This window comes from Artibeus jamaicensis, unplaced genomic scaffold (assembly GCF_021234435.1).
Source record: "Artibeus jamaicensis isolate MK-2021 breed Jamaican fruit bat unplaced genomic scaffold, CSHL_Jam_final scaffold_369, whole genome shotgun sequence".
NCBI classification, from domain to species: domain Eukaryota; kingdom Metazoa; phylum Chordata; class Mammalia; order Chiroptera; family Phyllostomidae; genus Artibeus; species Artibeus jamaicensis.
This window is the reverse complement of record NW_026522042.1, coordinates 12511969-12533084: the sequence shown is the minus strand read 5'-3', so window position 1 is coordinate 12533084 and position 21116 is coordinate 12511969. Positions and strand designations below refer to the sequence as shown.

At 43.2% G+C, this 21116-nt stretch overlaps 1 protein-coding gene and 1 long non-coding RNA gene across 3 annotated transcripts; one reads left to right on the top strand and one right to left on the bottom strand.

Moving 5' to 3' along the window:
* The first annotated feature begins 1380 nt into the window (after nucleotides 1-1380).
* LOC119037024 (uncharacterized) lies at nucleotides 1381-8959 on the top strand. The gene is made up of 3 exons (XR_005080133.2): nucleotides 1381-1496; nucleotides 3061-3227; nucleotides 7875-8959. It is a non-coding gene; the product is annotated as an uncharacterized LOC119037024 (long non-coding RNA).
* Nucleotides 3221-20309, bottom strand: C1QTNF3 (C1q and TNF related 3). Of its 2 annotated transcripts, none has more exons than XM_037129057.2 (6): nucleotides 19901-20309; nucleotides 14507-14618; nucleotides 12148-12302; nucleotides 10422-10551; nucleotides 8952-9051; nucleotides 3221-4134 (listed from the first exon to the last, which is right to left on the bottom strand). In XM_037129057.2, exons 1-6 carry the CDS (start codon nucleotides 20198-20200, stop codon nucleotides 3975-3977), a joined length of 957 nt encoding a protein of 318 aa, XP_036984952.1. In that variant the 5' UTR covers nucleotides 20201-20309; the 3' UTR covers nucleotides 3221-3974. The 2 variants fall into 2 exon arrangements, with proteins under 2 accessions (XP_036984952.1, XP_053513406.1); XM_053657431.1 differs by having other exon boundaries at nucleotides 20120-20309.
* Between the last annotated feature and the right edge of the window lie 807 nt (nucleotides 20310-21116).

The following is a 21116-nucleotide window of genomic DNA, read 5'->3' as shown; positions in this document are numbered from 1 at the left end:
ATAGTAAAACAAGAGATGCTTCTAGTGCTCTTCATGCTTAGAAAATCACAAGAGTTTTAGGAACTGGAGTCAAAGATTAATTTAGAAGATTCTTCTAGCACCCCTATTTAAAACAGTTTGAGGGGCTTTGCATCAAGAACCAGGGATAGAGATAAAATTATGATGAGAAAAAAAAAAACTGGAAACAGCAAAAATATTTCCCCAAATGGAAAAGGCTAAGTAAATTAATCCTTAATAGTATGTGAGAATGTTCTTAATATGTTAAGGCAAACCACAGCAAGATACAAAAATATATAAAAAATGTAATGTCAAATGATTTGTTCTATACTATGTTCCTAAAAATAAAAATCATAAAGATATGCAAGAAAAGATTGACATATATACCTCAAAATGCTAATATTATGTTTGGTGAGGTGATTAATTTTTATACCAAATGCTTTTATGTATTTTATAAAATTTCTACAGTATTTTTAGAATCAGAAAAGAACAAAAAGATATTTTTAAAAGTAACACTCCAAGCATGATAAAGCACGAAGTTTCTCCAGCCATAAAACACTGCCTTCCCTACCGCCGTCTCATGCTGTGGGCTGGGCGTAGTTTCTCTGCCCTGTGAGTCCCTAGCCCTTTGCCTTTCATGGTTATTAAAACATCCCTCTTTACTTTATATCATCTCTGCACTTACCCTCTTTCACCTATCTTTCTCCACTGGGTTTGTTCAACAACAACCTTTGAGACCGGAAGTCTCCCAAAAGAAAGTCTCTACCGAGCTATCTGCTGGCCAGAAATGGAGAAGACAAACACATGCCCCCCGTGCTGGGGTTGCCAGGGTTCTTTCATATGATGTGTTTGGAGGAGAAAGATTTAAGTGGCTTTGAAAAGATTTACACTGAGTGTAGATAAGGTGGTGGGGAAAGGTGAATTAAACCAAGTTCTGGGGTAGGTGCCTAGTCCTTAAGGAAGAAGTGCTTGATGTTTCTGTGTTAGTTTGGGCAGGTCTGGAAAGTTCATGTGTAAGCAGAGTGCTGTGGCATCTGGTGGGTAGCTATTCTCTCCACACAGCTGCCTGGAAGCTGATTCAGTGCCCACACACATGCAAGGATGCTGCTGGTTTATGTTGGTTTCGGCCATTTGCTGGTGAACTCTTGGCTCTTCCTCCCGTACTCTGGCCTGCTGTAATTTAAGTTACGGCACCTCAGGATTTTTCTCTTGTCGGGCTAAAAATTCATGGAAGGTAAGGATTGTGCTTTAAATGCTTACTAGCTCCTGGAATAAATAGCACAGTATCTTTGCACAAAGTAGATGTTTTATTAATTCCAGCCATGCCCTTGGCCATTTAATTATTTTATCCTCTTCTTGAATATCGTTAGCTTCAGCTTTTGTTCACAATGTGGTCAGTGAAATGTCTTGCATAATTTCCTCTTCGTGGTTCAAAGTTCGCTGCAACTCTCCACTGGGAGCTCACCCCGCCTGATCACTGTGTGGAGCAGCTCTGCCAGGTAAAGGCCGTACCTCTGCAGCCAGCAGAAACCCACGGGCTTCACTGGTGGACTTTGCTTTCCCTTAGAGTTTAAAATGTAAAAGTTGCTTGCTTAGCTGATAGCTTTAAATTTCCCATGACCCTTACCTTCTATTTCCCAGATTTTCAGATCTAATTCTGGCGATGAGTCAAATTGTGAAACACTGATAACTATCTTGGCCTTCTGCCAACCTTGCTTACTAATTAATCGGTCTCATCATACCCAGGACTTAATTGCAAGCCCCAAGTGCTTTCCACCAGCCAAAACCAAATCTTGGTGAAAACTGGCATTTAGGCATCTATATAGAAAGACTTCAGCTTGAGATGAAGAGCCCTTCCCCTTCAAGATATTCAGGTTTCATTAAGGGTCCTCTAAACATCAATGCCTTTAAAACTCAGGTTGAAGTTACAACATAAAATAACCAAAAAGTGGTGTTTTCAGTAGACAGTTGACCCTGCTCTGTGCCCATATAATACACTGTATGACTTCACATCATCTGCATGAAAATATTTTAATTTTGTGTTGACAAATCATAGTTACTTACAAGTGTATGACTAATCAACTTTATTAAGAACATTATAAAACAGTATACTTAACAAAGGTCTGATTGTTTTTCACATAATGTTTATTACATTTTTCTTGCCTCGCTTTGCTCTAAAGCCAGGCCAATATCTTCCTCTAGGTACTTTAGTTGAAGTGTATGTTCTTTAGATATGGAATTCCTTTGGACAGTAACATCCAAATATCTAATGCCAATGCACTTGTACAGAATATGATATTTGGTAATAGTAAACTTCAACCCCATGACCCCACCGCTCCAGAGGAAGGGGTGAGGGGTGGGGGACATATACAAAATCACAGAAACATTACCAGTCAAGTGCATTATAGCTAATATCCATTCACCTTTAAGTCACATTGCATGTTGTTTCAGGAAGAGTTTAAAAGTATTTGCAAATGGAAAGAAAAGGGTCAAAGGCTGAACTGAACATGAAACACGTTGTTAGCTACTAGGGCAGCTCTTGCTGATTTTCTCTGCCTCCAGTCGTAGGGGGCTAATCAATACAAGTAAACCCACAGTTTAAAAGTCTCTGTGGAGATTCAAATTGTAACAAAAAATAAATTAAGGGCTCATTACTTCTAAGGGATTTTATTATGTGATGTTTGTCAGAGAGGCAACGCTCAAACAGTGCATTTTAAGTGCCATCAAACATCAGGAGAAACACATAGTTCAATGATGCTTTTTTTCACTTTAAATAAACCAATTCTAGGTACTGTCTTTGGGTATTATCTTCAGATTGTATCCATGGTGCATTCTCATGAATATTCCTTTGGTGACTGATTTAACCCTTGATGAGTAGATTTGGAGGGGGGAGGATAAGCAAAAGTCAAGTGGCACAGCTGCTCTGTGGATACTGGTTAAATATGGGTCATCAAAAAGCCATATCATTTTTATGTTAAAAAGGTTAAGAGACTTTTACCGTATGTCTCCTAAGTGGAATGTCCTTGTATTTTGTATTTGTTAGTTTGACTGTGTATAACTTAGTCCACAGCTTCTTCCACCTGACTTGTCAGCATGCATCAAGTGTATCAGAGTAATTTCTAGATTGAGAAAAAGAAGGGGACAAAATCCGTGCAATGTGGACCTCAACTCACCGCAGCCAGTTCTGCAGGTCAGCGTCAGCAAAGGTCTACTGTGCTCTAAGAAACGTGGTGAGTGGCGAAGAGTCAGTCTCATAAACCAGATCTGGTCAACCCAATTCTGGATCATGAGAAAATTCGAATGCAAACTCCTACAAGTTAGGATTTAATTACAGCTGTTGTTATTGAAAAACAATGAGTCAGTTATCTGTGGGCACTGTGCATACTTTTGCTGTCTAAAAGCTATCAGGAATTCCTAAAACAACAAAACTATATTTTGTTTATGAACATTGACCCACTGGATCAAAGTGTAACTTCCCAGTTTCGGCTTCGCAGGTGTTTCTGGCACCTTGACCCTGGCTGTGCCCCTGTCCTTGCCCGGCCCCACCGCAACCATGGCATCCTGTTTGCTGTGGAGTTATAACAATGAACCCCAACCTCAGTGGTTCCTGAAAGCTGATATTCAATTAAAAACAGAGCTGCCCAAACTCTCTGCAAATGACTTCTCTGATGGGAACAATTATTTCTAACCTGTATCAAAAGGGGAATTCTCTTTTAGGTGCCTAGGGAAGAGTGGTAAAAGTGGTAGGTATATTAGTCAAGGTCACATGAGAAAACTGTCTTGTGTTTTTCCATCTTCTGAGCCCCTGAGTCATTCCACATTATTGCTGTATCTGTAGCATGATTAGCAATGTAACCAAAAAGTTTCTTTAAAAAAAATACAATATACAGAACCCTCAACTGTAATGTTCCTCAGATCATAACAATACCTGTTCAGCTACAATTCTTCCCTAAAGTGGAGCTGGTCTATTCATATATTTACTTAGTTTCAAAAAGCAGGAAGCCCGCAAAGGTAGAGAAGCGCTGGTGGTCCCCATGAAGAGCGCCATTGCCCATTCTCAGCCAAACCTCATCTCCTTTAGCCAGCTTCAGCACTGCATGGTTGCTGGATGTGTCCGATTTCCCTTTTGTTTCATAGCTGGAGAGAAAGAAAAGGCACCAGCTGCTTAGTCTTTACAGGGGACAGCCTGCCCTTCTCTCTCAGCTCTCAGGCATTAGGTATAGTGCTGTGATCGAGTTCCTTAAATGACATGTGAACAGATGACATGTGCCACTTGTATTAGATCGGCCAATGCACCCCTCACAAACACCCCTCCTTGATCATTCTCATTATGATTGTGTGGAATGCTAATGACACTGACCAGAATGACCATGGAAGTTACATGTCAAAGCCTGAGTTCTGAGAGACTACGTAGAGGAAAGCTCTCTGTCATCCACCACAACTGGAAAAAACACCCTGGACTGTTCCGTGAGAAGGAAAGGGATTTCTACTATGTTTAAGCCTTTACGCTGGCCAGTGTTACAGCAGTTTAGTCTACCCTAAGTAATTTAGAATTTGGTACTAAATAGGGTGCTGCCATATCCCAAACTAGAGTACAGACACTTTTCAATTTATGATGAGATTATGTTCAGATAAACCTGTGGTAAGTTGAAATATCATAAGTCAAAAATGTATTTGCTACACCTAACCTACTGAACATCATAGCTTAGCCTGGCTGACTTTAAACATGTTCAGAACACTTACAGTAGCTACAGTTGGGCAAATCGTCTCACACCATGAATGCACTGTAGAGTATCAGCTATTTACCCTCGTGATTACATGACTGGCTGGGAACCATGACTCCCACCACTGTCCAGCATCATGAAATTTGAAGTAGGGTTTCTACTGAATGCAAATTGCTTTTGCACATTTGTAAGGCAGAAAAATTGTAAGTCAAACCATCAGAGGTCAGGGACCATCTGTTGGTTGCACTGACTCATGGTCAGGCAGAGAACAGTGAAGAAAACAAATACTGTGAGCTTGAAAGTAGAGAGCCACATTATGCTGTGGCAAAACAGTTCAGAAAACGTGATAACTTGAAAGGTAGACCTAAAGCCTACAAGCTTATCCTCCAAGAAAGGGAGCAACTGAATAAGGTAAAATACTCTTTGCTTCTTTTAGAAAGATGGTGCTAGTATAGTGAGCTCGGACAGGAGCCAACATGTCGGAAGCAGAATGATGAGGCCTAACAGGGTTGGAAAAGCCAAGTGATGTTATACCAGGAAGAACAGAGCTACAGTTGACTTTGGCCTCTTAAGACTTCTCATTCAGCCAAATAGACACAGCCTGTGACACAGTGTGGTGGGTTAGCCATACTGTCTTTCTAGAACAGTGTCTTTAATAAGGAGTTGGGAAAACTGGACAGCCACATGCAAAAGAATGAACCTGGGCCACTATTTTATACCCTGTACAAAAATGAACTGGAAATGAATTAAAGACTTGAATGTAAGGCCTGAAACCCAGGAGAAACTTGGAGAAAACATGGGTGGCGAGCTCCTTGACATCAGTCTTGGTGATCATTTTTGGAATTTGAAACCAAGAGCAAAGGCAATGAGGCCAAAGTCAGTGGGATTGCATCAAACTAAAACATTTCTGCACAGCAAAGGAACCATCAACACAGGAAGAGACATCCTACTGAGTGGGAGAAGATATTTGCAAATCATACATCTGATAATGAGTTAGCAACCAAAAAATGTTTTAGAAACTTATACAACCTAATGGCAAAAGAAAAGAAAATACCAAAAATGTGATTAAAAATGGAAAGAGGATATGAACAATCTTCTAAAGAGGACATGCAGATAGCCAACAGGTACATGAAAAGGCACTCCATTAATTATCAGATAAGTTAAAATCAAAACCACAGTGAGATATCACCTCATACCAATCAGAGTGGCTATTACCAACAGACAAGAAATAACAAGCACTAGCAAAGATGAGAAGAAAAGGGAGCCCTTGTGTATTGTTGGAAGGAATGTGAGTTGGTGCAGCCAACATGGAAAGCAGTATAGAGGTTGCTCAAAAAATTAAAAAAGAGCTACCATATGATCCAGCAATTCTACTCTGGATATTTATCCAAAGAACATGAAAACACTGACTTCAAAAGATGTATGTACCCTCGTGTTCACTGCAGCACTACAAAATATGGAAACAACCTAAATGACCTCAACGGATGAAAAAATAAGGAAAATTCGGTGTATATATAAGCAAAGGACTATTATTATTCAGCTACACAAAATGAAATCTTGTCATTTGTGACAATATGGATCAATCATGAGGGCGTTATGCTAAGTGAAATAAGTCAGACAAAGAAAGACAAATACCATATGAGCTCACTTACATGCGGAATCAAGAAGAAAAAAAATCTCATACAAAGAATAAATGGGTGGTTGCCAGAGGTGGTGTGTGCAGGGGGGAGCGGGCGAAATGTGGGAAGGGAATCAAAGGTACAAACTTCCATTTACAAATAAATAGATCTTGGGGAAGCAGTGTAAGGCATGGTGACTATAGTTAATAATACTGTGTTGCCTGTTTGAAAGTTGCTATAACAGTAAATCTTAAAGGTTCTTATCACAAGAAAAATTATTTTACTATATATGGTGAAGGGTGTTAACTAGATTTCTTGTGGTGATCATTTTGTAATAGCTACAAATATTGAATCATTATGTTGTGCTTCTGAAATAAATATAAGGTTGTATATCAACCTTATAAAAAAGTTTTTATACCTTTTATACCTTATTATACCTTAAAAAAAAGTTTCAAAAAATTACCACGCTACCCAAGTATATTGTTTTAGAAAGTCTTCTGGGAGCCACCATGAAGTTGAGAGAAAAAGACATAAAGACCAGAACTCTTTATGTCTTTCCAATAAAGGAAATAACAAGCTGAAAAACTATAGGTCAAGAAAATAACATTGGATATGGTTTACTAACATATAACTGACTGGTAGCAAACAGATAAAAAATCTGCTTAGTTTCTGAGAAAATAGTAATAGTCCCCACCTCCACCTCAAAAAAACAAGCCTAATTTAAAAAGAGCTTGGGAGGTTCAACTAAATCCTCTTAGCCTTCACTTTGCACCAGCCAAAGTAGGCTGTGAAAGACCCCGAGGAGAACCCACTCACTTTTTTAAAATTTATTTATTTATTTATTTATTTATCTATCTATCTATCTTTAGAGGGGAAGGAGAGAGGGAGAGAAACATCAATGTATAGTTGCCTTTCGTGCATCCCCTGCTGGGAACTGGCCTGCAGGGAACCGGCCTGCAACCCAGACGTGTGCCCTGACTGGGAATCAAACTGCGATCCTCTGGTTTGCAGGCCAGTGCTCAATCCACTGAGTTGCACCAGCCAGGGCCCACTCACGTTTTAGATGTAGCCATAGAGACAAAGAATCAACGAAGACCCACCTAGAGGACAGAATTGGCCCACGAGGCAAACTGCCCAGAAACTGACTTGAAGAAAAGGGCTGCTCATCCTGGGGCTTTGGGCTCTGAGCTGATGCCTTAAGTGCAGTTTAGGGGACTTCCCACAGGGACAGAGATGGGGAGACATGTATTCATTTTTTACATTTTTTAATTGAATTCCTTTCATCACCATTTATCCACCTTATATTCCCTTTCCCTTCCGTCAGCACACTGTTGTCCGTGTCTATGAGTCCGTTTCCCTTTCTGCTCGATCCCTCTACCTCCCCAACCCCTCCCCCACAGCTGTCGTCCTGCTCTCTATGTGTGAGTTGAGACATGGAGGCTAAGTGTGGGATGAAGGGTTCAGCAGATACTCGGTAGCCAGGGGGGCAGAGAAGGCCAGCTGTTCACCAGACTGTATGTCCCCTGTTCCACAGGAGCTCCTCTGCATAGCTGTGCTGACCTTGGTTGGGTGAAGTTGAGCAGAGAACAATGTGACCAAGTTCTCTGAATAAAGCACCGCATGTGTAAAAATTTCCACAAGCTTGTTGCTCTTTCTCCTTTTGATTGTGACAAAGACAATGGCCAGCGAGAATTTGGGAGTCAGTTTTACAGAAGGCAGAACTGCTCTGACCAGACTACATTTTCAGAAAGAAGGCAGACACCCACCCTCTCCTGCACACACTCTGCTCTTCTCCCTTTCTGCCTCACACCTCCCCCACCCTGGAACTGGCCAGCAAAATCGCCTTCCGGGGTGGTGGAGCCATTATATTCTGGATCTCTCCATTGCGGCATCTTCGTCTACCCGACTCATCTCTTTCTTGTTTGGCATTCCAGACACGACCCCCCACTGGAGGTCAGGCTCCAGAAGAAAATATGGCAACCGCCACAAGTCATCAAAAGTAACATGGAAATGAGAACAGTCCCAGAGTTTTTCATAGATAACTCACCACCAACTGACTTACGGGGAAGATGTTGGCTGTCTGCTTCTCTGCCACATCGTAAGCTTACATCAGAGCAAGTTGAACTATATCTTTTTAAAATATTTTTTCGAAGGAGCCCTGGTGCCAGGTTGCTACAATATATATCAGAGTGGAAGCACAGCCAACAGAGAAGAAACTACTCCCAGCTCTCAGCCCGCCAGCCCATAGGGATGGCAGAGAAGGCTGTCAATGGGCTGAACTCTAAGCAAAGGGCACAGGGGAGTAGAAAAGCGGAAGAAAAGGGTGAGAGAGAAGGAAACAGGTCATGAGCTAAGAAAAGAATACAAATTATTAGTTGTGGACAGTGTTGCTAGTAATCAGCTCAAGGCCTCTTAGCCTGTTTATACTCATGTTCCTCAGGTTTATCTCTTTCCAGTGACATCATCTGGACATATATTGGTGCTGGGGGCTCTCAGTGATGACAGGGTCCACAACAGGCTCTGTTGATTCCTATAGAGTCCCCTGGCACTGGCCATCCTTTGAGTAAACATGGCAGCATGGATGGTACCTATGATAGAAAAGACCACCCACCTGTACATGCTGAAGACTGTATTTCCATTGTGCATGAGGTACACATACACTTCCTCAACATCCTCATGCTTCATCATGCTGAAGGTGAAAAAATACACACCTGAAAAAAGGTGGATATTGACTCGCATTTATAGTACTGTACGGTGCATTGAAGACCACGAGGTAGCAGGGAAATAAGCCACATGACTTCAAACTTGATAATCTATGTGGTGTGTAGGTTCCTCTTGGCCCTTAATTGTCTGAGTGACCCTTTGTCTGCTCTCACCTTGAAAATCCTTTAACTTTTTTGACACAACATTGATTTATAGATAGGGAAATATACATGTGTGTGTGCATGGGTTACTATAAAAACATACACAAACATAGCAGTAGCAATGAGCACACCCATGGATCTTGGCTTCTAAATACTACTCTCCAATAAAAGGAAAGGGCTCCTTGGAAAAGTGTGTGTTTCCAAAGCTGGGACAGGGGAAAATGCAAGATGAGCCTGAAGCAGCTCATGGTGCTAGAAAGAAAGAAAGTTGTGGGGGAGTGATTAATGGCTGTCAAATATGCCCACGTTCCAAAGTCCCCAGCATCTGTAAATGTTACCTTATGCGGCAACAGGGACTCTGCAGGTACTATTGTGTTCTGAATCTTGAGATGGGGACATTACTCTGAATTATTCAGGTGGCCCCAAGGGACTCCCGCTGTCCTGATAAGAGAGCCAAGAAGGTCAGAACCTGTGAGGGGAAGGTGGTGTGACGATGGAAGCAGAGATTAAAGTCATTTGGCCAGGAGACAAGGAACACTGGCAGCCTCTACACACTGGAATCGTCCCTGATGCTTCTAGAAGAACCAGCACTGCCTACACATTGAGTTTAGCTCGGGTGGACTGATTTGGGACTTCTGACCTCCGGAGTTATACAAGAATAATTTTATGTTTTAAGCTCCTTAGTTTGTAATTTGTTACAATAATGATGGGAAATGAATACAGAAGGGCTTAATTTTTTTTTAATGTTTAAAGATTTTTAAAAGGATCAGACCCTTCTTGGGATGGTAGCAAGGAGAGAATAGCATTATGACACATTTAACTGTGAGAATTATGATATAAGAACTTTCAAAGTCAAGTATAACTATGCCCTCTTAGGGGCTACTCGATTCAGTTCAAATCGGAGACAATAATCTTAGTAACCATGGCTGTCATTTTTGAAAGTGTTTTTGTCTTTTCAGGTTCTAACTTATTTACTTTGAAATTCAGTAGAAATCCATAGATCATCTGCTTGTTTTAAGCAGGATTAGAAACAATCCTCAACTTCCTTAATGTCTCCTGTTCCTTGTTCTCCCTCTTCATTCCTTCCTTCTTTTCCTCTTTCCTCTCTCCTTTCCTTCCTCCTTCCCTTTTTCCTTCCTTCCTCCCTCCCTCTCACTTTCTTCCTCCTTGATTGCTAGATTCATTAATTCGGCCATTCACTTGTTTTTACATCTCACCTGACACTGGGGCCCCAAATCTACCAGTCATCACATCAAAGAAGTTTCCGATGTTGGTCTCAACGCTGCTGAAGATAATGCCGCTGTTCTGATTGGTGAAGTGCGTTGCCAGAGAGGCCATGAATGCGATCTAAGGAAAGAGGTGGGGGTCGATTAATAGGCCATTTATTTTAAAGATGTGAAGCTTTTATACACGTGAGTTTATTTCAACACTATCTGTAACAGCAACATGGGAAATCACTTAAACATTAATGTATGAAGAATGAATTAAACGTATCACGCTACTTTCTAACATTTTTATGCTCTGTAGCCATTAAAATGATCATGTATATTAGCAGCTCTTCTGATCATGTGTTTCAAGGAATGTTAGACTTTAAAATGCTTTTTTAAATGTGAAATTTCTGTGATCAAACCATGTTGGAAAAATTGGGGCAAAATCTTACGCGTATACCTATTAAAAGCACATTAGTACATCAGGAATCTTTGAAGCCCTTAGCCAGGGTGCAACCACTCACAGGTTTGGGGTTAGAGTCTTGGCTTTGAGAAAGTTTCTCATCCATCTTATCCACCTTCAAGCTGGCCAAGTGGCCTCTGTCTCCTTTTCTTTGTAAATTTATACTGACATATGGCTCCCAGGTTGCTAAAATTATTAAGCAATGTTCATGAAAGTTACAAAACCACAAAAGCAGTTAGAGTAGCACACAGCACCTCCAGCTTACGAGGCCCAGAAAAATGAGGGAACTCACCCACGGTCAGACAGCCACCAACTGTACCCAAGTAAGAGGCGGAGTTTTCCCCCACTGACCTTTCAGACAAGACTTGCTTTATATTCTAGTTCTTGAAAAATCTCTCATATTACCGTACATTCCCTCAATTACTTTATTTTAACCACGACGTACTGTTTCAGGAAGACATACCAGCTGGAAACAACTTTAACAAAGAATGCTAGCTTTCAATGTTCATAGGTGTCCCTTGGAAGAATTGATTTAAAAAATACTAACCAAAAATGGGTCAGATTTAGTAATTTTCTTGGTAACCTAACTTCATGTTTTTTAGGTTTTAGATGTTACTGACAACAAAAAAAAATGCGAAGATCATTTAAAAGAGAAATAAAAAATAGACAAATAGGTGCTTGGGATACGACGTCCAATTCCAGCCTTGAAATAAATTTAAAAAACTTTAAGATGAAGTAAATACGATCTGGTCTGGAAATTTGTGGGTGGATAACAAAATAAAATGTCTCTAGTGATAAAGAAATTATTAACGAGAAATATTTAAATTAAAATTTTGCCATAAAAATCTGAGTTGATAGAAAGTAATATTTGTACCTTAATGTGTCATTTAAATATGTAAATGTAACAAAATTAATAAATAAGTGGAATGTTCAAATGTCTACTTATAATAGTAGTTTATGTATCTAGATATTCCAGTTTCCAAAAACCTTTTTATTTAGCATATCTTTGAATTTGGGAAATGAGCTGATATTCAGGGTTGCCTTGTATTTGGTCTACTGAGGGAACTGACTTTCATCCTCGAAAGGTTTTCCTCCTCCCTGAGACTGACTGCAAAGCACTGGGAGCAGCACAGGCGTGGTGCGAACATCCCAGGCCGGAGATGCGTGAAGTGAGACTCAGACTCAGCGTTGGTGCGAGCTCAAGGGAGCTCCTGGCCCCTGAGGCCCCGGGGGATGTAGAAGTCACCTGGAGACGTGCTGAGGATGGTTTACCTGCAGTTCTGGTGGAATCCCCGGGTGGCCCTTTTCTCCTTTGGGGCCGTGCTGCCCCCGCTCCCCTCGTGGGCCCAGGTCGCCTTTGTCTCCTTTCTCACCTTTGGCCCCTTCGTGACCAGTGGCTCCGTTATTGCCATTGTTTCCGTGGTTTCCTTAAACAACCAGACATCATGGCATGAGGAAGCCCATCACTCAGACCACCAGTTTTTATACAAACACAGCCCCCAAATGCACACACTCAACTGTGAAAGGGACCACTGGGAACAGTCTTGATATGGCCGTGGAGGCGCCGTGAAATGGGGTCTCTTTAAACGGGACACTGAGAGCAGCCTTAGGGACTCTTAAGGCTCCAAAGCCTGTTATTCTCATCAAGTGAGACTTGGATGAAAAAAAGAATTGTGCAGAAAACCGATCATCAAAGCATCACTTATAATAGCAAAGATTAGAAACCACCTAAATGTCCACCAGTACTGGAAGGGCTAAAGTTTACAAAAAAATTATACAATTAGGAGATGATGTTATGTAGTCACAAAAAAAGAATGCTAAATAAAAGTCTTTAATAACATTAACAATATTCATTATATTTTTAGATAAAAGGTTATAAGGCAATACAGATAGCGTACGACCATGTGTGGATGTAATGCGCACACATGGTATCGCACATGTACGTGTGTGTGATATCCAAAGGGGGGGGAAGACTAGAACAAATTACATGAAAATATCTACAGTGTTGCTTTCTAAATGGATGAATCCTGAGTGATCTTTGTGTCCTTGCACACTTTCCTGTCTTTCTGAAGTTTTCAACAAAGGACATGTAAAATCTTTGACCAAAAAAATTACAATTTTTTATAACTTTGGAAACAAGATTTGGATAACAATCTCGGCCCTTCCCTTCACTTTGCCACCACGGGACAATTTCTCTACCTCTTTTCTTCTTACATTTGTCGAATTTCAGGCGCCTTTGCTGTTTATTTTGCCTGCCACCTTTGATCGGTTACCACAGCAGGACTGCAACCCTTCCAGATGGGTCAACTCTGACTTTGTTTACAGATTAATGAGCTAATGACAAAACTGCTCCTGAGGGGAACATTTAGCCAAGGCCAGCCTGTCCCACCACCCCAGAAGAGTTTAGACCCCAGAAGATTTTAGAAGGGTCTGAGTGTCTCCGCCCTCCGGCCACTGCACCTGCGGCCAGCTGCCCCTGAGGGTCAGTGACATTGATTCCAAGCCTGTAATCACAGTTGAAAGTCTAAAGGGTGTCTTCTCATTTTAAATTTGGTTACATTCAGGAAACCACTTAAAGGTATGTAAGAAATTGAATGTCATTTGATAAAGATTAGCATCAACGGGGCAAATCAAGAGAGAACAAGGGTGCAGTGGGGGGAGGGTAGAAGCAGGGTAAATGGTCATGGAAAAAATACAACTAAAAAAAGAAAGAAAACAGCTTTACAAAACAGAACCAAAAAGAGGACTTTTGCCAAGCCCTGCAAGCCTGGGACACCCCTGGTGGAGTGGGGACAGCAGAACGGTGGGTCTGGAGGGCACAGCGGAGCTCCCCAGCGTTCCCCGAGCCGTGCCCCTGCCCACGCAGGGGTCAACCATGTTCCCACAGCCCAGGAGAGGTGTACAAGGCAGCCGAGAGACAGCTGAACGTGACAGACCCTGAGGCCGGGGAAGAGAAATGGAGCTGAACTGAGGATCTGACAGAGGGACCGCAGCTCCGTGAACGGCACTGTGGAGACACCTGTCACCCAGACCAGTGCACTTTCCACTCCTTCACAGCCTCACTCCATAAATTCTTTGGAAGTTGCATACAGTGTATCGCATGAACCGCACTGTGGCAGAAGCACTGAAACAAGCACACAGCCCCATTCAGATCAGGGAGTTCCATGCTCCATGACGCCGCAGAGCCTCCAGCCTGTGAGCCTGGTGCCCCCAGCTCCTCGTGCGGTGCGACCCTCCAAGTGGAACAGATGACGAATGTGACAGGCTCCACCTAGACCGTCTCTAGACACCCAGTCTGCCCAGCTCTGTTCTGGATTTTCCACGTGTACACTTTATTTTTTTTAAATACTTTATTTTTAGAGAGGGGAAGGGGGGTAGAAAGAGGGAGAGAGAAACATCAATGTGTGGTTGCCTCTTGCACGCCCCCTACTGGGGACCTGGCCCACAATCCAGGCATGTGCCCTGACTGGGAATTGATCCACAGGCCGGCACCCAACCCACTGAGCTACACCAGCCAGGCACTTGTACACTGGAGATCACACACACCCATTTCAGACTGTTTGGCTTCACCCCAGCCCCTATTTTGGCACAGTCTATTAGGCCGGCAGTAGCGCCTGTCTCCCATCCTTACCTGGAATGCCAGGGGGGCCGGGAGGTCCAGGTGGCCCTTGGTAGCCCCGGAAGCTGTAATCTCCATGACAACACTTGCTGCAGTCTGGGGGCAGCCCTCCTGTAGGTGGAGACTTTAAAAAGACACAAAGAGAAGTTTCAGGGCAAGGCAGTTAGGACTTTTGGATTTCACTGACCTTGTTCCCTAGGTAAGTTTAACTCCAAACAACCCACAACAACATCAGAAAAAAAGTGTGCAGGGGGGGATGTTACCAGCAAAGAAGTCAGGGCTAGCTAAGAGGAACCAATGATCAAAAGGAAAAGGCAACAAGAGAGCCAACAGAACAAACTCTTTGGACAGGTGTATGATTGGGCCTGGGGGGCAGGGGTTGGGGGGTTGGGGCAGTGCTTCTGAGAAATACTTTTCTTCTGGTTCTGCAGACAGTGAAACAGGGAACTTCAGAAACACTCCTTCTTCCCGAAATGCCAGGACCATCTGGTGCAGCTAAGTTGATTTAGATGATCCTCAAATAAGAATTATCAACCTCAAACATTGTTATTAAGACTAGATTCATGATGTTGGGTTAAGAGTTCTTAGAAATTCTCAGTTGTAGCTCTAGCTTTTTAAATAGCCACAACGTACTCAAACTGCCTTAGGACATCAAGAAAGTGAAATATTCAGTGGTCCAATACATTTTTTATGGATTACTTCGTTTTAAGTTGGGTTTTATTGAGAAAACATTCAAAAGTATTTTTTAAAAATTTAACTTCAGCCCTGGCTGGTGTAGCTCAGTGGATTGAGCATGGGCTGCAAACCAAAGGGTCGCCGGTTCGATTCCCATTCAGGGCACATGCCTGGGTTGCAGGCCAGGTCCCCAGTGGAGGCCATGTGAGAGGCAACCACACATAGATGTTTCTCTCCCTCTCTTTCTCCCTCCCTTCCCCTCTCTCTAAAAGTAAATAAATAAATAATTTAAAAAGAAGAAAAATTAAACCAGTTAATAAATATTAACATCAATGGTGATAAGTCAGAGAAGTTGTTTATCTTGAAACACCTATAACTTCCTCTTAAAAACTGTTTAACATGATGCACTGTTTTATATTCCACTTCAAAATTTAAAATGATTATGACATTGTTTGAACAAAAATTCAATGAGTACATAATGGGTACTAAATGCATTCCAACGTGGCACTGAGATGCATGCTTATTTATTTAAAGATAAATTTCTAAAATGTATGCTTTCATGCCAAGGAGCTAGACAGAGTTAGAACTGCTTATAAAATTTGGAATCTCCTTTAAATTGGCAACTTGCCTTTTAATTATATTATACAAAATACTTGTGGAAACATTCCTAGACACCAATTGGAATCCAGTGGATTCTTGAAAACAGAATATTGTTGTTAAGAAATTTATTTTTTAAAGGAAAGGTGGGAGGAAATGAGGAAAGAAGAGAGAGAAAGAGAGGGAGAGATGGAGGGAGACAGAATGTAAAATCCACATTTTCTCTATCACTAGAAATTCAAGCAGAGAAGCGGATCGAGGCTTTGTGCTGCTGTTCATTTCAACTTCACTTTTTTTTTAAGTAAAAAATGGGCTTGCACCCTTCCCTTACTCTCTCATTGCTCCCTCCTAGAGGTCTCCGCCAAGCCATTGCAGGACAACTCGGGCAGTTTCTGTGGTCCTGCAACAGCTCGGGGCCCAGTCTGGAAGGATCAGGAGCTACGATCTGGAGCTGACTCTTCCTTTAGTCTTCAATGTACGAGCCCCCACTGTGGGCAGGTATGAGAATCTATGAGAACCTTTTGTAAAACTGGTGGAGGAAAAGAAACTCAGCAAAAGTCATTGGCCTGAGACGAGAGCGTTCAGACACTTGGAAAGTCAGATGCCACAGCACTGCCCCGCCTGCTAATCCAGAGATGCAGTCTGCGAATTTCCTGGTTTGGTCTTGCAAACTGTGAAAATACAGCTGTTTAAGCTCCAAGAAATCCAGTGACAATAATGGATGTTAGAGAAGAAGGGAGTGGAAGGAGGTGATGTCCTGAAGTGGAACCATTTGCTTGAGAATGAAATATTGAGACGTTAAGAATGTCTGGGAGACGACTGGACTGGAACCTGAACTCCCTTCTCAGGTTCATCTGCCTCTAGGGAGTTTTTTCCAGCTCTAAGATGCAAAGATACTCAAGTCTTTCCCAAAGCCTCAAAAAAATGACTTAGAAAGATTTTGTTTTCGAAGTCTAGTATCTAGGCTTGAGAAGTTTAGCCCAGGCAGTGGGGCTGCCCTGTACCAGAGCTGACTAGGACTGGGGTGCCAGAGCTACTTGGGGTACTTGGAGAGCATAGAGCTGCCACCCGAGTGGGAGGGACTTCTGGTTACTACTAACTGGCCCCTCCTGAGAACCCTCCTGCAACACGTCACGTGTTCCTCTCCCTGGCCTGGCTGCAAAGTGCAGTCAGATGGAGCAATGTTGGTCTGTGGATGCACTCAGAATAACACAGGCAGCATGTGTCAATTAAGACATTTTCTCCTAGGTAGGGGAGAGTTAGGAAGTCACTATGTATCACCCTCTTAAGTTGACTAACACTTTTCCCAAAATTAGGCCAAGTTTGAACACCAGGAACATGTGAATGGGCACTATGGGAGGAGGAAGGGGTCTCTAAGACCAGTTCTGTCCCTTTTGTACGTGGCCCAGGAGCAGCTACTCAGGATTCGGCTCTGACATTAGTAAGTAACTTCTAGGACAGGGAGTCCATAGCTCCTCGTGTAACCTAAGGAAGAGGGAAGAGAGGGGAAGTGGGAGGAGGGAGACAGGTGCCCGGAATGAGAAGGGGAGACTGATAAAGGCGGGTGGTGCAGAGCTGCAGAGAAGAACATGCCAGGAAAAGGAAGTCCAGGTGTGCTCACCGCTCTATCTCTGCACACTAATCCAGGGGTGCCACCCTTTGGCATCTCTGGGCCACCCTAGAAGAAGAGTTGTCTTGGGCCACACATTAAATACACAAGCACTAATAAAAACTGATAAGCAAAATAAAAAGGTCTGTGCATAATTTATGATTTTGTGTTGGGCCGCATTCATAGCCATCCTGGGGCGCATGCAGCCTGTGGGCCATGAGTTGGACACCCCTGCTCCATGATGGACCCCATGGGCAGAGTCATCTTTCTAGAACACAAATCCAATCACCTCACTACCCTGCTATGAACAAACAAACAAACAAACAAAGTTTTGCTGGCAAAGTAAGATCATAGCTCCTCAACTGGCCAAGAGTGCCTTCCAGCCCAGCCCTACAACCATCCCTCATCTTTGTTCTGTGGCTCAGGGGCTCCAGCCTCACCCATTCCTCACAAGCTTTCTCAAGGCTGTTGTACTTTAAAACAAAATTTCTACCAGGAATATCCATCCTTTTGTCTCATCTCTGAGACCCAGCTCAGCAGCTACCACCACTCTGACGCTTTTTCCCCAACTGCCTTTTGTGCCCGGACTTGGTCACATGTGTTTAATTACCTGCTCATCTATCTCCATTGGAATCCTTCAGAACTTATCAGAGAGCAGAGCTGAGGCATATTTATGGCCATCCTAAAGCTGGGTAAACAGCAGAGGCACAGGAAATGATTAGGGAAAGAATGAACGGGGAGAAAGGAAAACTAAAACAGAATGGGGGTGGGGGAAGCGGGGAGAAGAGGAAGAACCCAGTGTGATTCTAAATTCACTGTGGATCTACACATCCATCCACAGAAGAGTTTAGAAAATGTCTAGGATATTGATGACTAAATCCCCTTGGTACCCCATTGGGGGTTTGTTTAGAAATACTTTAGGAAACTGGGGGAGTTCGAAGGCCCCCCCTTCAAAAACAGCCAGAAAATGGCTTCTTGCCCCCCTTATCTGATTTCAGCATGTTAGGTGCCTAAGGGGACTAGAAGGTGGTGGGGAATAGAAATAAATTCGTATTTCAGTGGCCTGGTGGGTGTCAGTTGCCAAGAAATAACGATCAGTGACAATCTACATCTGTTTTCTGCTGCTTCTAGGAGCTCACCCCGCCACAGCCAGGAAGCAACCAGCACAGATCCTGTCTATTCAAAGGCCAGATCAAAGCCAGGACAAAGGTAATATGTCTTCTTCACTATGGGAAACATCATTAGCATCAATCACCCTTTAGCCAAAAGATTGTCAGATGAAAGGACCAGCTCCGAAAGCAGCTTTCAAAAAAGAGATTGTATTTAAAGGTTATCATTTCTCCTGCTGCTCCTTAAAGAAGCAATTTTTTTCTCGACATAGGTAGCCCCACAGAACTACGTGGTTAGAAGTCCCTGGTTAGTTCCCAATCTACAAATAATTCTCTGTGTGTTTTTGGCCTGGTCATGTAACCAGCCTCCACTCCGACTTCCCCATCTGTGGTAGAAGGGATTTAGATTTCAACTGCATGTGCCTTTGGGGGGCCTGTTTGAATGCACAGAAGCTGTCAATTCTTGGAGGAAAAACCTCTTTGGTCAAACAGCATGTAATTCAAAGTCACTCTCCTTGCCCCCTCATCCAATTTTAGCGTGCTTGATACCTAAGTCAGTCAAAATTTATTTCTTCCTTATGCTGTTCACCTGAAAGCAATATAATGTATGTCAATTATACTTCAATTAAAAACTTTAAATAATTTATTAAAAGACATTTAAAAACCCTGTTCTTGATGTTTAAAATAAATTGAGATTCACTCAAAATAAATTTGCCTTTCACTGCACTGAAACTTGAACTCACTGTCATGGACCCTGAAAGAGTTAAAGATGTCCCCTTATTGCTGAGCTTACAGTCTGAGAAATTAAGCACACCCTCTGTGGTTATCAGGCATTAAATCATACAATACGGTTCACATTTTAAATATACACAGTCTTTGTTTTAATGCTTTGCATCTTTTTTAAACAGGCTGGACACAGACACTTAGCCACCTAGAATGCTGAAAATCAGATCAACAAGCCTTGTAAAACATCACGGTCAACTTTGGAAGCAAAGTGAAAAACTCAAAGGGAAGCTTCTCCCTGCCGGGGACGATTAAGTCCAGCTCTCTCAGGATCGGCAAATGACTGCCCACGGTCATGGGCTGGCTCTCTGTAGACCAGCACTCCTGCTGTCCAGACAAGGGAAGAAGGACTGAGTCGCAGCCTAGCAGGGAGCTCGCGGCCCCTATTGTCCTTTTTGATGGGGCGACACCGCAGCCTCTCTTTATCCCAAGCCATCAATGCCACCTCTGCTGGTTTTCTAACAGAAACCCACAGTCCCCCTCATCACACAGACCAACCCAAAAAGAGACCCACAAGCAGCTCAGCAAGGTCCTCAGAAGCATTCACCCCCAGAATCGTAGCCGAAACAGAGCAAGAACAGGCAAACTCACAAACACTTTCCCAGTCAATCCTTAGAAGAGAATTCTGAGTACCTGGGCCCAGAGTGGGGTGATCTGGGCTAGGTCATCTACCTCGGGGTGCGGTAGCTCATCTGGTCTCAGGGGTTTTAGGTCTGTAGAAGTGTTATTATCCACAGTCCCAGTTTTAGCATGGCTCCGCTCTCTCACTTTCTCCCTCCGGGAGCCACCATGGACGGTCTGCTGGTGGCTTTGCACTATTCTCGCCACCACTTTATTAGCTCTTCCGCTCACCTCCATGTATTCATCTTGACACAGGCAAAATGGGAGGAAAAACAAAGCCAGCAGGTGCCAACAGATCAGCTGCCCCGGCATGATTCTCAACAGAGCCACGGAGCCTGCTGGAGAAGACAGCCGGGGCTCCAGACGCCGTGGTCTCCTCGGGCCAGTGCCAGGGCTGGAGCCGAGAGCTGCAGCCGGCCGGGTGGTTTTATACTTTGGTGTGCAATAAATAAGGCTGCAGGCCTGCCAGAGGGAACGCAGAACAGCCCATTCATCACTTCCCCACATCACAGGCCAAACGGATTTGTGTGCAGGGCTCCCGGCGGCTGGGGTTCATAAACGTCACACCTTGGCACGTTTCTTGTTGAAGTGCAAAGGGAACCAGCTGGAAACAGGGAGCATGTGTCTGGGACTTGCTTTCCTGATGAGACACGGAAAGGCTGTGCCTCCGCAGACTGAGACCCTTTTGGAGAAGCATCCCCTCGGGCTTGCCAGGAAATCCGGGCTCAGCTGCACCAATCTGTCTGAAACGGCAGTGAGAGCGCATTCAGGGAAATGGAGAGAGCTCCTGCACTCTCTCTCAAAAGCTAATATTTCCCCTGTGGTCGGCTTGAAGTAGCTCATTTCCCCTTCCGGACACCAGCAGCAGAGGCCATCGGGTAACCAGAGCACTGGACTAGATTCAGACTGAGTCTCTGGGCTCAGCAAATGCATTTCCTTGGCCTAGCAAATGTGCTTCCCCTGAGTTTGCAAACATTTGGCAAATGCATTCCTCCCTGAGTTTCCAAAAGCCAAAGTTAACTCTTAGAACTAACCAAGTTGTCAGAGGGAGACAGAACAGCCTGCTTTGTGTTCAAAGATCGTCTCTGGCTACTCTTCCTTCTGGCATATTCTTGATGGAAATTGAACAAATGGAAAACACCAAACCAAACACGCTACTCCACCTACATCAGGAGGGAGAGAATTCCCATGTCCTTTATTCTGCGTGCTACCCTTTTATTAATTCGGC

Excerpts from the sequence above, each read along its gene's own strand:
- C1QTNF3 (XM_037129057.2), bottom strand. The coding sequence starts at position 20,200 with ATGCCGGGGCAGCTGATCTGTTGGCACCTGCTGGCTTTGTTTTTCCTC. Across the intron at positions 10,552-12,147 it reads GGATTCCACCAGAACTGCAG|ATCGCATTCATGGCCTCTCT; the intron begins GTAAACCATCCT and ends CTCTTTCCTTAG. Across the intron at positions 9,052-10,421 it reads ATTTGGGGCCCCAGTGTCAG|GTGTGTATTTTTTCACCTTC; the intron begins GTGAGATGTAAA and ends ACCTTTTTTCAG.